The 16,983-nt window shown below is 33.8% G+C and overlaps 1 protein-coding gene across 1 annotated transcript in view; it reads right to left on the reverse strand.

The window, feature by feature from the left end:
- The window catches only part of LOC111390848 (structural maintenance of chromosomes protein 2-1-like), a 13,047-nt gene extending 1,966 nt beyond the window's left edge, over nt 1-11,081 (reverse strand). Inside the window, exons 1-18 of the mRNA XM_023016005.1 lie at nt 10,617-11,081; nt 8,268-8,948; nt 7,990-8,133; nt 7,600-7,890; nt 7,328-7,513; nt 6,795-6,959; nt 6,651-6,710; nt 5,847-5,909; nt 4,826-4,917; nt 4,543-4,639; nt 2,624-2,740; nt 2,276-2,494; nt 1,318-1,458; nt 1,063-1,230; nt 808-992; nt 574-667; nt 414-502; nt 36-261 (exon numbers count right to left, since the gene is read on the reverse strand). Coding sequence (XP_022871773.1) covers nt 36-261; nt 414-502; nt 574-667; nt 808-992; nt 1,063-1,230; nt 1,318-1,458; nt 2,276-2,494; nt 2,624-2,740; nt 4,543-4,639; nt 4,826-4,917; nt 5,847-5,909; nt 6,651-6,710; nt 6,795-6,959; nt 7,328-7,513; nt 7,600-7,890; nt 7,990-8,133; nt 8,268-8,948; nt 10,617-10,934 — 3,336 coding nt within the window. The 5' untranslated portion in view covers nt 10,935-11,081. The remainder of the gene's footprint in view (nt 1-35; nt 262-413; nt 503-573; nt 668-807; nt 993-1,062; nt 1,231-1,317; nt 1,459-2,275; nt 2,495-2,623; nt 2,741-4,542; nt 4,640-4,825; nt 4,918-5,846; nt 5,910-6,650; nt 6,711-6,794; nt 6,960-7,327; nt 7,514-7,599; nt 7,891-7,989; nt 8,134-8,267; nt 8,949-10,616) is intronic.
- Nucleotides 11,082-16,983: the final 5,902 nt, after the last annotated feature.

A 16,983-nucleotide genomic window follows, 5' to 3' on the forward strand; every position in this document is an offset into this window, starting at 1 on the left:
GGGGGAGCACTCGTGAAAATAGATATATGAAGTACCTCATCCAATATATAAAGTGGAGCAGGTTTGAAAAGAAGCAATGCCAAGATTAAAGAGAGTGCAAGCAGAGATCTTTGCCCTCCACTAAGTTCTGATAAGGACTGTTTCCAAACATCTCCAAATGCAACACGAACCTCCAGACCATCAAGGAAGCTGCATCCTTCAGGTGGTTCCAGTTTTGCCATTGTGCCAGGTAACAAAGTAGAAAAGATGGATCCAAAATCTCTGAAAATTGGGAAAGATTTAGAAGTTCTTCACTAGCATGCAAAATAAAAATCTGAAGAGTTAGCAGATAAAGCACCAAAAATAGATACTAGTTTTCTACTTCAGTTAATAAATGATTAATTATACGAGCTATAATGTAACATTACACTCACTTGTTTACTTTCACCCAAGTAACTTTAAGGGTTTCCTTCTTCTTCTCATCAAGCTCTTCAATCACCAACTTGATTTTTGACTTGTCATTCTAGAACAAGAACTTTTAATAAATAACAAGCATCTGGGTATCAAAATATTAAAATGAATCAGTGGTACTACCTCAATAATGTTCTTTTTGGATATTAAGTCATTGTACTCATCTTCAGCTTTCTCAAACATGGCCATGACTTTCTTATTTACCCTTTTCTCAAGGCTACAACAGGAAGAGACAAAATGTCAAAATTTATCAATTTTGCTCTTATGATTGCTAATAAAAGTTGTCACTGGGGCTACTATGGTAATTTAACAGCCAACCCAATGCATACAGCCTTAAAAATCCTGCTAAACTCTCACCCAGATTGTTCAGCTTGCAGTATTTCGAATTCTTCCCTAGCCTTGCTGGGATCACGAGATGCAAAGTCATAATCTGATCCCGTTCTCCCAAAAAGTTGTTTTTCAGCTGCAATCCAGGGATGCTTCTCTATTAATTTTTCAACCATCAAAGCACAATCTTTTTGATCCATTTCCACGCGTTTCACCTACACCAAATGAAGAAATAAATTGAGTGGTCCAGAGAAACACGTAGAAGAAAATAAATTAACAAATCACCTCTTTCTCCAATCTCTTCCTCTCAAGGTTTGTCTCACTCATTCTATTCTGAAGCTTCTGTTGCTCCTTGACAATGCTAGTAATTTGTGAATCATGTTCCTTAATCTTCGTCCTAGCTGAGTTGAGCTCAGATTGGGCCTGATCATGATTATTTTTCAATGAAGCAACCTGCAAGAGAAAATTATATAATTCTTCATACCCACCGTAAAGAAGCACAATTTTATATTAGTTATTGTCAGTGTATACTGGATGTACCATGGTTTTGCAAGAATCCACTTCCAAAGTAAGATTGTTGATCTGCTTCTTCAAAGCATCCAACTGACTTTCCAGTGAACCATGTTCCATTTTAGCTGCTTCCATTTCCATTATAAGCCTCTCCCGTTTACTTTCATACACCTAGAAATACGTCCAACCATGTAAGTAGAGTCGAAATCCAGAGATTATATAATCAATAAAACTATTTCGTACATTTATTATACCTACAATGTTTTATACAGGAAATAGATCCCACTGTACAACACAGAACATCTTATGAACAAATATTTAAAAGGTTCTCATGTCGGCAAGTCAAAAGAATTTCACTTAACAAGCTGAGAAAGCTAATAAGGAAAGGTCTGCATAAACAAGGATGGGAAGGAAAATAGAAACGATAGAGATGTGTGGAAAGAATTAGAACAATCATATATATTTCAGTGGAAAAAATGCCAGGAGTAGCAAAAAGTTACTAGCTGTTAAAAATTATATTGGTTAAAGGTGTGGAATTAGAGCTAATGTAATACAGTTACACATATAAAATGATCCAACACTCAAGTTAATACCATAAAATACTATATTCAAATAAGAAACAATTAAACAAACCAACTTTTGGGCAGCAAAAATGTCTCAGACATCCACCATTTTTCTAGCAAAATATTGTTCATAAGTGAGTAATACATGGCATTAACATTTTTGAAACGTCTTGGTATTAATTTTTATTCGCTGGAATATTTTAGGTCACTGAACAAAAGATTCTTTCCATGACCATACCCATCACAAATAGCTACTTTGAAATTCCCTTTCACCATTTCTGGTATTGGGAGGTAAGAGATAGCCATTTCAATTAATCATGTTAAGAAACTGCCAATTATTGAAATCTACTTAATAAAAAGGTGCATGTAGAGAACCATTATGATAGCCAGTCGATCACTTAAGAGAGCAACTACAGAAAACCCACCTTGAGGTCCTTGGTTGCTGACTGCATCTGACTTTTAATAGCCTTAATCTTCTTGTCTAACTCTTTAAGCCTGGTTTCTCGATTACCAGCATGTTCATGGATTGACTTCTCAAGAGATGAAACCTTAGCTACACAGTTTTCAAATAAAATTTTCTTCTCTTTAATGGCAGATCTTGCTTCTCCAAGCTCTTGCTCGATCTTCTCTACTACTTCAGTAAGCTACATAACAAAAAAATGACACTGAATATCATCTGGATAAAGGATATCCAGTAACATAAATGACAAATAATACAACAAATTCAAAGTTTTAAATTCATGCATGTAACTAGTAAGGTGAAAATGTACAACCTTATGGTGCTCATTTTGCTCGGCCCTTTTCTGGAAAAGTGAAAGATCATACGATTTGAGTTCCAATTGTGCCTTAAGATCTTTGAACTTTCTTTGAAGGGGAAGGAGCTCATTAATCTAAAATGCGAAAACAGGAAACTGTGAGATCCATCAACACAAATCATTAATTAATATACAAATTTCAGTTTTATACATACAGAACTTAATTATTTCCTAAATAATTTGTATTAAAAGCCAATATATACTCCATTCATACCATGCTAAGCGTATCAGTTTTTACTTGATAAAATTATTTCTGTAAGAGTTAAAATATGTGCTCTTATCAATTTCCCATTTATATTAGTTGTTTAAGTGATTAAACCAATACATACGGTTTTGCTATTTAACTCCAAATTCAAGAAAAGTAAAAAAGCAGGATCACTTCACCAAGGATATTGAGAGTGCACAAAGAAAGAAATTTTTATGAATGAGTGGAAAGACAATTAATTAAAGATCAGAGTAAAAGACAGTTTAGTGTGGACATCCTTTATGTCATAAATCTTCTACTAAGAAAATAACGAAATAACTAAAAAGCAAACAATAAGGTCGCTATTATGTAAAAAAAGTGCAACAGTAAGAGAAAGACAAGTCGTATCCCACTGAACTTAAGATCCACTTGAAGAATATTCGTTGCCACTACTTTCAATTCAACCCTATATCATCTAAAAGGTATGATGAAAATCGGATCATTAACAACTATATTACTCATGTTAGTTTTGTTTTATGTCTCCCTCTTCTAACATGGTCCACCACATCAGTTCCTTTCTCCCTTCAATTGTCCTCACTGGCTGCCACTTCCACTTGGTTATAGCCTCATTTCTTATTTCATCTATTCTAATATGACAGCAGATCCATCTTAACATCTTCCAATGTCATTTGGTGGCCAAAGACTTGGCTCCACAACATATCTAGTCTAATAACCATTCTATAGCACTTGCTTTCTTATCTTGACAGGTATCACTAGAAATTTTGTAGCACTTCTCCATTCTGACCAACCCACTGCAATTATATGCACTGCATGCTCTTCAAATTCCTAGGTCATAATCAAACTTAGACCCAGATTGGCCCCCAATTTTTAAAACTCGTTTTCAACAATTCATTTTATCAGACTCAAAATTTTTAGACTTTCAAACACTTATCTCATCTACTTTTTATAAAATCTACTAAAAATCAAATTTTTAGCCAAAACAAACAAGAGGTTAATACCTAAAATGCTCAACTCTTAGAGACGACATGAATCCCCATTATGATTTCATTTCGACTATAACTAGAATGCCATTTCATCATTTTCAACTTAGTACTAATCAGCTAATACTTTTAAATTCTGAAGTGCTCCTCCAAAGTTCTAAGTTACAATCATTTCTCTTCTAATCTCATCGATGAAAACTATTTCACCACCAACTACATAAACCTAGAGATCTCATCCGTATGTCTCGTAAGCTCATCTGCAACTATAGATTTTCAAAAAGAAGAGATAATTACACCACTGTAAATAACATGTAATCCAATTTCCAAAATCACAATCAAATCAAAATTAAGATTTCATCCACATGGATTCCACCCATTCTGTAGTAAAATAAGAATTTACAAAATTGCAAGATGGCAGAGAGAAAAATATTATACACTGAAAATCATTTTCATGCCATAAGTAAGCTAAGCTCTATATTGAGCCAAAAATATTCCCCAACAAAAATGACGCCATGTGTCAAGAATGTTACCACGTGTAGTTCAAGAAACATGCTTTCTAGGTATTGGCCATGGGATAAATAAATTGGTTGATTACAGCACTATTTCTACAGACAAACAATATAGACTCAAATTTAAGATAAAGATTCTTAATGGGGGTGGGGAGAGAAATTTAATTAGAACTAAGAATAAACCTTGGCATCAATTTGTGATAGACATTTCTGATGAAAAGAAAGTTTTAACTCGGCCTCTGCCAAAGCATGAAGTTGCCTCAACAGTTCACCACCTCCCCTGCAACCATTATTGTTCTATAATGTCCTCATAGTATTACACAAAGCATATGCAGTGTCCCAAAACTATTCACAGATAAATCGTTAAATTGACTTGGTATATAACATCATATAAGTTTTTTTCCAGCAGTCTAATGAATCCAAAACGAGAATGTCAAAATAGAGAAGGAAGCACATCAATTCTGACCTGCGACTACCACCCGTTAAAAGCCCGCTAGGCTGAAAAATGTCACCTTCGAGAGTCACACTAGGTCTTCCTATTGCTCCATTGAAGGCAACCTATATGTTAAATAATAGGTTAAAACAGATCTACACATTTTAACGGAAAGAAACTTCCGATGACATGCAGATTTGCAGTAGGACACATAATATTCACTTATTAACATGGATATACAGAAGGTATCTGCATGTTCTGTCCATATTAAGGCAGCCTCATGAGCAGAGAAAATCTGGATAAGCCCAAGATGCATTGCATCAAGTGTTCTTAGATTCAAGAATTATTGAAGATAGCCTTTGGAGTAACTATAAATGTTATGCTCCTCTGCCAATATGATACGTAAATGATGGGGAAGTTACTACACAAAGACATATCTTAGCTCCTCATCTTTCAAAAAGAAAATAGCTTAGACATGATGGAAACTTTTGGGTGTCCATGAATCTGATATCAGAAAAGCCAAGCCAGTCATTGATGTTATTATTCCCAACTATTCACAGATAATTTGACAACATAAGTTACATCCACAACCTTAAATCCCACAAAAATCATAGTCTCCAACTATGTTTTGGGTTACGAATAAACACATATAGTGCAAGAATAAGGCTTGATTAGATAACATTTATAACAAGCACCAGTTTCAATGCTTGATTAGATAAAATTTATAACTACCAGTTTCAATGCTTGATTAGATAACATTTATAAAAAGCACCACTTCAGACCCCCTGAACAACAAATGATAAGTTAGACTACCAGTCAGGCAAGCAATGACTACAAACTGCCCTTAGATTCACGGAGCTAACTCTGTTCAAATTGTTTACTTAATTCATGGTGCACGTGTCCACAAAAGCATTTGCATTCAAGATAAAAACTAAATAGAAAAATCGAAGTATAACAAAGGAATTAGAGTGTGACTTTCACATTATCATTACTGTAAGAAACTTCTCACGTAAGAGAAATGTATCACTATATAATACAACTGTATAAAAAATACCTCTCGTGCAGCATCACTGGTTTTGCAAACAAAGGTTGATCCAAATACATATTCCATTGCACTCTGCATTGAATTCATCTCTCAGGAAGGATGCAGTTTATTATGTTCATAACCCACATTTTCAAGAAATATACGGAAGAAACTCAAGAAAGAATGAAGCTGGACAAAGATATTAAGCCCATGTTTGATCCCCATTAAATTAAATTACATTATATTCCATTTTTCTCTCTCCTATTTTCAACCACAAAATCTTCCATAAAATAATATTACGCGTAAATCGAAAACTTTTCCTTCTTTTTCAACCACTCATTTTTCTAAAAAATACTATTCCCCACATTTTCATTTTTAGGTAATGGGAATCAAACAGGGGCTAAATCTGGGGATCCAGACAAAGATATTAAGCCCATGTTTGATCCCCATTAAATTAAATTACATTATATTCCATTTTTCTCTCTCCTATTTTCAACCACAGAATCTTCCATAAAATAATATTACGCGTAAATCGAAAACTTTTCCTTCTTTTTCAACCACTCATTTTTCTAAAAAATACTATTCCCCACATTTTCATTTTTAGGTAATGGGAATCAAACAGGGGCTAAATCTGGGGATCCGTCAAGTGAATATACATACACCAGTCATTACATACAGCAGTCATAACTCATTACTAAACATGAATAACATATGAGTAATAACAAAAGATGGTATTACTCTCAAAGTGTCTGGCGATAACCATGACTGCTGTAAGTTCAGTTAGCAAAACAATAAAATAAAATTCGGTCAGAAATAGATGGTGCAGAAACATACTTGCAATTCATCATCATATCCAACAAGAGAAAGTGCCACTTCAGCATTGCCTTTGCCAACCTGAAAATGATGAAGTGTATGTTCTAACAAAACAATTTAAGACGGATGCAATAAAAAATATGAGAGGCCAATTGTGGAGCTGACCAGTCTCGCGGCAGCAGATTGGACTCTCGGTGGGACAGGATGGCTTTGAATTTTGTTTAGAGGAATGATTGTCACTCTCCTTCGTAGACCACCATTTTGAAGAAGTTGTTTTCCTGTGTTTTCAGTGTCCACAACAACATTAAATAACTTCCCACCGGCAGCAACCTGAAAGGAGATAATAAAATAACAAAAGGTTCGATCATCGCAACATTTCATCAGTAAGATTATATCAACACATTAAAGCCATGGCAAAGATAAGACGTGTAAAGGACAGCAGCATCTCAGCTTTATTATATTAAGGGATAGGACCTTAGAATGGTCTCTTTTTGTCTTGATTTTCTTTCACACAATGATTGACAAGTGTCCTATCTCTCAAAAACTTGTAGCCATTGGATAATCAAAATGATTATAAACTTTATTAACTATTGACAGCTAATTTTGGAATATGAAGGGCACAACTCTCGAATTTAAATATTCATTTCTTATTGGCACATACATGGAATGTGCACAAGTAGCAAGTAAACATTACCAACCTCAAGGGCAGTCATTGCAGAACTATCTTTCACTTTAATTAGTCTTGCAACAACCCCTTTCACCCTTGACCTATCGAAATTATTTGCAGGGTCGTTGTAACTGAAGTCCACATTTCCCAATTGCGATGATAGAATCCGCACTTCGTCCCTAAACTTCTGCACCATCTCTACCTCAACAGCACGATCCTGACAATATTCAACATATGATAATGAGACAAGATGCATAAATCTTTCAAGTTGGGAGAATTAGACTCCGCCTAGGGAAAACATACCTTTTGTAACGCTTCCATACGACCCTCTTCATAGGAAAGAGATTCCAAAGACTTCTGATCCTTTTCAACATCTTTCCTCCTAACATTCAACTCATTTTCTATAGCAAAAGCTTCTTCACGTTTTGATAATAACTGGCTGCTTTTCTCCTTCAGCTCTTTCTCGCAATGACTTATTCTTGTCTGCAACTGCTTTAATTCAGTCTCTGTTTTTCCAACTTCTATCTTGGCGTCACCTAATTGATCTTCAAGGCATTTGTCTTCATTTCCGCTGCTCTTACCTGCTACTACACCCTATAATAAGACTTACCTATATGTTAGGAAATCATATTATTCAAACAAGAATGTTCCATTTTCGCATATATATCCACCCATTATCTTTGGAATTCTTACTTGGTACTCCTTTTCATGCTCTTCCAAACTCTTAGAAAGCTCTTGATAACTTCTTTTCAGATCGGCTGCTCCATCTTCTGCAGATTTTACAGCTTTAGCCTTCTCTTCTTCAGATTGTTTTAATTCTTCAAGATTTCTCTCCATCTGGCAACGTCAAAGTATGAAGCTGGGTATTCAGTAGACAAATTGTGGTATCTCAAGAAGTAAAAACTCAATGACTTTATGAGTGCATGGATACAAGATAACAATAAATAACATGGAAAGGCAAGCTCCTGTACCTTTGCAGCATTCCCTTTTTCAGTCATGAGAATGTCTTCTTGATTTTTCAGCACTGATGTTGCTTTCACAAGATCCCGGGATAGAGCATCAACTTTCTCTGATAGAATTTTTAATTCCCCACCCATGCTTGCTTCTTTTTCAGCACTCAACTCTGATACCTTCTTTTCCATAACCTGTATTTCCTCATGCATCTTTTCTACACTATTGCCAATCTCAGAAATCTTGTTATTTATTTCTTCCATGCCCTGAACTGCATTATCCCTAATCTTTTCTGCTTGAACATACTCATAAGCAATGCAAAATCTCTTCATTCGATCCAATTCTGCATTTCCATTAGCCCATTGAATGTACTGCATTTTCTCTTTCCTCAACTTCTCCAAAGCAGGAAGTATTTCCTGATCAAGAAGCTTATTAATCTCATCCACCTTGCTCTGTTTCTTTTCAAGCGTTTTCAAGGCAGCCTCTTTTTTTGTTTCATACATTCTTGTCCCTGCAGCCTCTTCAAGCATAGACAAGATTTCAGGAGGTTTCATGTTCAATACTTTTGTAATACGCCCTTGCATTATAAGAAAATGTGGATTATTCACATTAAGCTGCACTGAGTGGAAAAGATTTTGAACTCGACTAGGCTGAGCAAGGTGCCCATTGATTAAGTACTTATTTCTTCCACCAACCACAATCTGCAGAATGCATAAGGAATTTTTGACAATATATGATGAAGCAGTGGTATTGATTATTAAAAAGAGAGGATGAGATCAAACCAGTGAAAATGAACCGAGCAAGAAGATTTCTACATACATTCAGTGATAGTTTTTCTCCAATACTATTTTTAGAAATTTAACTGCATCGAGCAGTCATAAGATGACTGCAGTAAAATGTTAACACTAATATCATCAATGCTAGAATTTTCAGGGGAAAAATCATTAGAATGTATTTTCTGTTGCATGTTTAAATTTATTAAATCAAAACTATATTGTGCTAGATAGCTACCTAAGCCTATCAAGATAATTTCCTCGTCCACGTTTAAATAAAAAGAGAAAAGAGAAACCTAAATTCCACTAACTGAAGCGTTAACTCAGCGTTAGATATCAACACTGAAAAATGACTGCAGTAAAATGCTAACATAATATCACCAATGCTAGAATTTTCTGGGGAAAAATAATAAGAATGCACTTTCTATTGCGTGTTTAAATTTATTAAAAGGGTGTATGGAAGACATTTTTATGTAAAAATATATTTTTGAATAGTAAATTAATGAGAAATGTGTTGTTGAAAAATAAGAAAAAGTTTTTGATTTGCGTGTAATATTATTTTAATAAAAAATGTTTGGTTGAAAAGAAGAGAAAGAAAAACACATTTTGAAAAAAATGGGTATCAAACGGGGCCTAAATCAAAACTATAGTGAGATAGATAGCTACCTAAGCCTATCAAGATGATTTCCTCGTCCACATTAAATAAAAGGAGAAATGAGACACCTAAACTCCACTTACTGAAGCGTAACTCAGGATTAGAAAATGCAAAAAGCATCGCTTTTTTATAGACACGGGTATTCAGGAATGCACAAATGTTTATTTATTATCTCTACCACGAGATAGCGGGGGAGTTTGGGCCCAAAAAAATTGGTAAAAATCTCACAGAAAAAACTAACATTTTAAGGTCACTCACAAATTCTTGCATGTTACGAGGTTTGCACCATCTGTATAAAGCCAAAATTATTGTCTACCATGAAAATGTAACCTTTTTATGATATAAATATTTTAAAATGCGAGAGAAAATAAAGCAAGTTTCAAACAAATTAAATTTTCAATTTATGGGGAAATGTGAAAATTTCAAGTACCTGACGAGTAACGGTAATTTCAGGGCAATCCTCGTACCCAAGAGGGCTCCGGCTGCGATCCGAATTATCAAAAACTACAGAAACAGTAGCCTTTGTAATTCCAGCTTGACCTTGCTTGTACACCAGCTCCTGCAAATTAGAAGCCCTAACTTGTTGCAAATTTGTGATGCCCAAAACNGGATTAGAAAATGCAAAAAGCATCGCTTTTTTATAGACACGGGTATTCAGGAATGCACAAATGTTTATTTATTATCTCTACCATGAGATAGCGGGGGAGTTTGGGCCCAAAAAAATTGGTAAAAATCTCACAGAAAAAACTAACATTTTAAGGTCACTCACAAATTCTTGCATGTTACGAGGTTTGCACCATCTGTATAAAGCCAAAATTATTGTCTACTACGAAAATGTAACATTTTTATGATATAAATATTTTAAAATGCGAGAGTAAATAAAGCAAGTTTCAAACAAATTAAATTTTCAATTTACGGGGAAATGTGAAAATTTCAAGTACCTGGCGAGTAACGGTAATTTCAGGGCAATCCTCGTACCCAAGAGGGCTCCGGCTGCGATCCGAATTATCAAAAACTACAGAAACAGTAGCCTTGGTAATTCCAGCTTGACCTTGCTTGTACACCAGCTCCTGCAAATTAGAAGCCCTAACTTGTTGCAAATTTGTGATGCCCAAAACAAAACAAATCGAGTCGAGGATGTTTGACTTGCCCGATCCGTTCAGACCCGTAATTGCGTTGAAGTAGGGGTCGAAACCTGGTACCACTGTTCTAGTTGCGTAGGATTTAAACCCCTCTAAACAGACCTCCTTTACGTGCATTTTTAGTGAAAACTGGGGATGTGAAACCTTGGAAGTGTAGAAATTGAAAGAGTTAGAAATGGGAACCCTAGATTCTGTACGAGAGAAAGGGGACAGTATTGACGGGGGAGTGCAAGAGGCGGGAAAGGATTATTCAGATGCGTTTTTGAAATGATTTTTCCTCCATTAATCTTAATTCTTTATTCCTTCAAAGTGGGCCGAACCTAATTCAAAGTCCAAATAGCCGTAAAATGTTTGATTCGCTGGGCTATTTTCAATTATCCAGAAAAAAGTATTGGTAAAAGATAAAGTTTAATAATGCATAAATCAGATTTTTATAAAAAATTTAAAGGGCAATTTTCAAAAATACCTTTAAAATTAGGGGTGTTTTGAAAAATCATAAAAAAAGTTTTTTTAAAGTAAAACATACTGTGTAAAATTAACAGTGTCACTATTTTTATAAAAATTGCTACTTTTCTTTTTAAGTGATACAATGTCATTTTTAAAAGTTTAGTATCGCTTTTTAATTAAAAAGTTTCATACAATGTCATTTTTATTAGAAAGTGATGTTTGTCATTAAATAAAGTGATAGAAATGAAGAAGGTGGTTGAAAAAGTGACACACAAAAAAAAAAAAAAAAAAAAGGAAAAAAAAATTAAAAAAAGGGACACAAAAATTAAAAAAAAAAAAACAAAAAATCAAAAAAAGGAAAAAAAAATTAAAAAAAGGGACACAAAAATTAAAAAAAAAAAAACAAAAAATCAAAAAAAGGAAAAAAAAATTAAAAAAAGGGACACAAAAATTAAAAAAAAAAAAAAAAAAAAGTGACGAAACATTCAAAAAATGACAAATTTTTTTTGGGCAACTTTCAAAAATACCTTTAAAATTATGGGTATTTTGAAAAATCATATGAAAAAATTTTTTAAAATAAAAAATACTATGTAAAACAAAAAAGTGACACAATGTCACTTTTAAAAGTTTAGCATCACTTTTTAATTAAAAAATTTCATACAATGTCAATTTTATTAATAAAGTGATAGAAATGAAGAAGGTCGTTGAAAAAGTTACAAACACTTAAAAAAAAAAAAAAAAAGTAATAGGTATCAAGAATGTGACTAAAAAAAGTGACAGAAATTTAAAAAAAAAAAAAAGTGACGAAATCAAAAAAATTGCACAAATTAAAAAAGTGACAAACATTCAAAAAATGACAATTTTTTTTTTGGGCAACTTTCAAAAATACATTTAAAATTAGGGGTGTTTTGAAAAATCATATGAAAAGTTTTTTTAAAGTAAAAAATACTGTGTAAAACTAAAAAGTGACACAATGTCACTCTTTTTTTTCACTTTTAAAAGTTTAGCATCACTTTTTAATTAAAAAATTTCATACAATGTCAATTTTATTAATAAAGTGATAGAAATGAAGAAGGTGGTTGAAAAAGTTACAAACACTAAAAAAAAAAAAGTGATAGGTATCAAGAATGTGACTAAAAAAAGTGACAAAAATTCAACAAAGTGACAGAAATTAAAAAAAAAAGTGACGAAATCAAAAAAGTTGCACAAATTAAAAAAGTGACAAACATTCAAAAAACGACAATTTTTTTTTGGGCAACTTTCAAAAATACATTTAAAATTAGTGGTGTTTTGAAAAATCATACGAAAAGTTTTTTTAAAGTAAAAAATACTGTGTAAAACTAAAAAGTGACACAATGTCACTCTTTTTTTTTCACTTTTAAAAGTTTAGCGTCACTTTTTAATTAAAAAATTTCATACAATGTCAATTTTATTAATAAAGTGATAGAAATGAAGAAGGTGGTTGAAAAAGTGACAAACACTAAAAGAAAAAAGTAATAGATATCAAACTAAAAAAAGTGACAAAATTTCAAAAAAAGTGACAAAAATTCAACAAAGTGGTAGAAATTAAAAAAAAAAAAAGTGACGAAATCAAAAAAGTTGCACAAATTAAAAAAGTGACAAACATTCAAAAAATGATAAATTTTTTTTGGGCAACTTTCAAGCATACTTTTAAAATTAGGGGTGTTTTGAAAAATCATATGAAAAGTTTTTTTAAAGTAAAAAATACTGTGTAAAACTGAAAAGTGGCACAATGTCATATTTTTTTTTCACTTTTAAAATTTAGCATCAGTTTTTAATTAAAAAATTTCATACAATGTCAATTTTATTAATAAAGTGATAGAAATGAAGAAGATGGTTGAAAAAGTGGCAAACACTAAAAAAAAAAATGGTAATAGATATCAAGAATGTGACTAAAAAAAGTGACAAAATTACCAAAAAAAAAAAAAAAAAAAAAAAATAAAAAAAAGAAAAAAAATTTTAAAAAAAAAGAGAAAAAACCAATCACCATTCATGGAAACTCGTAAATGAGTCCTAGAATATCAGTAGATTCACATCCCACTGTAATATTTTTGGCAAAATGTGGGGAGGAAGACAGAAATTCAACAAAGTGACAGATATTTAAAAAAAAAGTGACGAAATCAAAAAGTTGCACAAATTAGAAAAGTGACAAACGTTCAAAAAATGACAAATTTTTTTTTTTAAAGTGACAACCATTGTTCCTCCTCTTTCTCTATTCAATTCCAAGCGTCTTTAATTCAATTCACCGAAAAAATACCCGTCAAAATGCTAAGCATTTTAAGTCAGTTTACCGTTACTATCATCTATCAACACAGCCAACCCATTGATTGACCTCCACAAAAAAATAACTACTATCACAACAATGACAAGCACGTAATAACAAGAATAAACAAAGGAAATCTGGGCAGGATTTTAAACTGGGAAAGAGTAGCCTAGAATTTCGGAGGCAACTTCCAAGGTTGAATAAAAAATCAGCTGCTGTCAATCCAAACGAATTGTAGTCATTCTTGATAATTGCAGTAACAATAATGTAGATAACTTAATAACAAATGCAATAATCCAATAACAAAGAAGTTAAGGATACCGTAAACCGAGTTACAAACATGAAAAGCACATAACCCATACCTCTGGATCTCCACCTTATTCATTTTACAGGGCCAATTGCCTTTTTAGCCTTTGTCTGATGGAAAAAGCAAAACAAGTTAATAAAGCTAATAATGATACCAAAGCCCAATCTTAGCAAAACCCCTCAAATGAATTATGAAACAAAGACACCAGATAAGGTAGTTGAAGTAGCAAGAATTTAGGAGTTGTGCGTGAAGATTTCTTGAAAGGGTATCATTGGATACAGTAGTGAGGAGAAGTGGACTCGTGTACGATGAGAAAAGGAATCGAGAACTTCATCAACACCAACCTGTTAAAGTTCAAAAGTCAAAGTGAGAGTTGATTCAAGCAACCAAGTAGCAGTTTGCTAACATTTTGAGCTTCCGCTCATGGAATCGATTTACAGATGCAATCATCTTCAGTAATGGATCTCCAGTTGCGCTGTTACAGTTAGTGATTCAATCATCTATAATCATCACGGTGCTCAATATCCCATTTCTCGAATTTGAAATCAAGAGTTTTGGACTCACGAAGTTCTCATAACTGCAACTCTTATTCTTTCGTCTGAAGAAACTCAAATAAAAAATATAGCAACGAAAATCAATCAACTTTGATCAAAACATAAAACACAATTTAGAGTGATTTGGATGAATTTTCAGTTTTGATTGATTTTACTTTGAGGGTTTTGGATTTTTAGAACGTATTAATTACGTTCTTAAATTGTTTAGTAAGTTACTATGGTATTAATCAAATTAATTAATTTTTGAGGATATTGGACCTAATTTGCCCAAATTTAAATCCCCCTTTCCATCCCCTCACTCTTCATCTCATTTTGTCTCTCACATCTCTCTGCTCTTTCACCATCTACGTCTCCATCATCAGAGACCACCGTAGGCCGTCTCTCTGCCGACATGGGGGAAACTGAGCACCACTTGCCTCACCTCGTCGCAATGAGCTTCAGTGCTTCGATTTGAGGAGTTGATGGTGGTGGCGACATGGTGGTAGCGTCCGGAGCTTGTGCTAGGAAAAGCCACCGCTCCGCGCAATTCCAGCGTCGGCGCCTCACGTTCGAATCCATGGTTTCACCGGTACACACTTCGCGACAATTTGTTATTTTGTCGGCTACTTCTGCGTGAATGTGGTGATGGTGATGACGTGTTGTGAAATGCATCTTCGTGACGCCGCTGCATCGCCTCCACGCCCACCTTGTAGATCTGAAAGCAACGTCAATCTGAGATCCAGAGCAACACCATTTGAGAGGCGTCGATGGATTCAGATGGTGCGATCTTGTGGTGGTGATTTTATCGTCGTTGTGGTTGCAGTTCGGTGTGGTTGGCTATGTGGTTGGTGTTTGAGATGTGGTTGGTTGGTTGGTAGTTGCTGTGGTTTGTGGTGGCATATTTTTTGCATTGTTGTGGTGTGTGATGGTTGCAGTTAGTGTTGTCTGCTGTGGCGTGGTTGGTCTTTGAGGTGTGGTTGGTTGGTTGGTGGTTGCTGTGGTTTGTGGCGGCATGGTTTTTGTGTTGTTGTGGCGTATAATTGTTGCAATTAGTGTTGTATTTGCTGTGGTATGTGGCGATGGCAATGGCAGTGGCAGTGGCGGGCATGGTTGTGATGTGGTGGTTGTGGGTAGGATGGGAAAGGGGTGTTTATGACCAATTATATTTGGTTGATTGTGACGATGGTTATGGTGGTGTTTTGGCGAAGACAGATCTATGATTGGTGGTGTGGATCAGGCTAGTGGTGGTCCTTTTTGTTATTGTTGTTGGTGGTGGTTGTGATGGTGTTTGTGACCAAGTATTGTAGTGGAATGGGATCTAGATTGGGTATGGTATTACGGTGGTGTGGTGGTTGCGGTGGTGTAGTGCAAGCGTCAATTGGGTGGTGTTGATTTGTAGCCAAGATTAGTGCTGGATCGGGACCAGTGTAGTGGGGTGTTTGGAATCCGTGACCAATTATTTGAAATCTGTGACCAACTATTTAGTTGTCTGTCACAAATTATTTCGCTGATTTGTGACCAAAAATTAGTTGTTTGTGACTAAAAAATAAAATGTAACCTTTATGACCCATAGATAAAATATGATTTGTAATTTGAATGATCTGTGACTTAAAAATAAATCTGTGACATACAAAATTTTTGATATGTGACATCAAAATAATATATGACCTATTAATTTGATGATATGTGACCAGTGAATAAATATGTTACCGATAATTATAAATCTGTGACCATTAATGTGACCCCATAAATAAAATGTGAAATGTAATTTAAATCATCTGTGACCTTGAAATATTTGATTTGTGACCACAAAATAATCTGTAACCAATTAATTTGATTATATGTGATCAGTAAATAAATCTGTAACCTATAATTATGAATCTGTGACCATTAATCGTGTAACTATGAATTTATTATCTTTATTTAATAAATATTTTTAATTAATTAAATACAAACCTGATTTTTGAATTTTCAAACAATTTACCTCATTTTTGAATTGGGGTAAACATAACACCTGAAATGTGAATTTTCCCAAAAAAAAAATCACAATTAAGACATTAAGTATAGGCCTGTGCAAATTTAAGGGAATAATCTTAACTTTTCAGGAATTAGGTGGTAATAACATTTTATTAATTAAATAAAAATTATTTATAAAATAAGATCAATCTCTCTTCAGTCCGACTTCACTTTGACCACAATCACATCATTCATTCCACCACCATCTTCTCTTACGGTCGTTGACATTTACTCTAACAGTCCTCGATATCGAAATAACTTTGTCAAAAGAAAAATAGATCTACTAAGATAGTTGACGACTGAGCATCTACTTCAGATTGATCGTTGCTCATTTCGTCATCAACTTAAATAGTAGAGAAAGGTAGAAATATAGTGGTTGTTCAATGACTGTGACCTATATAACACAATATGTAACCTATGAATTATAACTTGTGACCAATTAATATTGATACACGAATATTTATGACTTATATAATATAGCATGTAACCTGTGAATGGTGATATTTGATCTGTGACCATTTAATATTGACCTATGAGCATAAATCAATGATTTGTGACCAATTATATTTGATATGTAAC

The sequence above is a fragment of the Olea europaea genome, chromosome 1 (assembly GCF_002742605.1).
Source record: "Olea europaea var. sylvestris chromosome 1, O_europaea_v1, whole genome shotgun sequence".
Taxonomy (NCBI): domain Eukaryota; kingdom Viridiplantae; phylum Streptophyta; class Magnoliopsida; order Lamiales; family Oleaceae; genus Olea; species Olea europaea.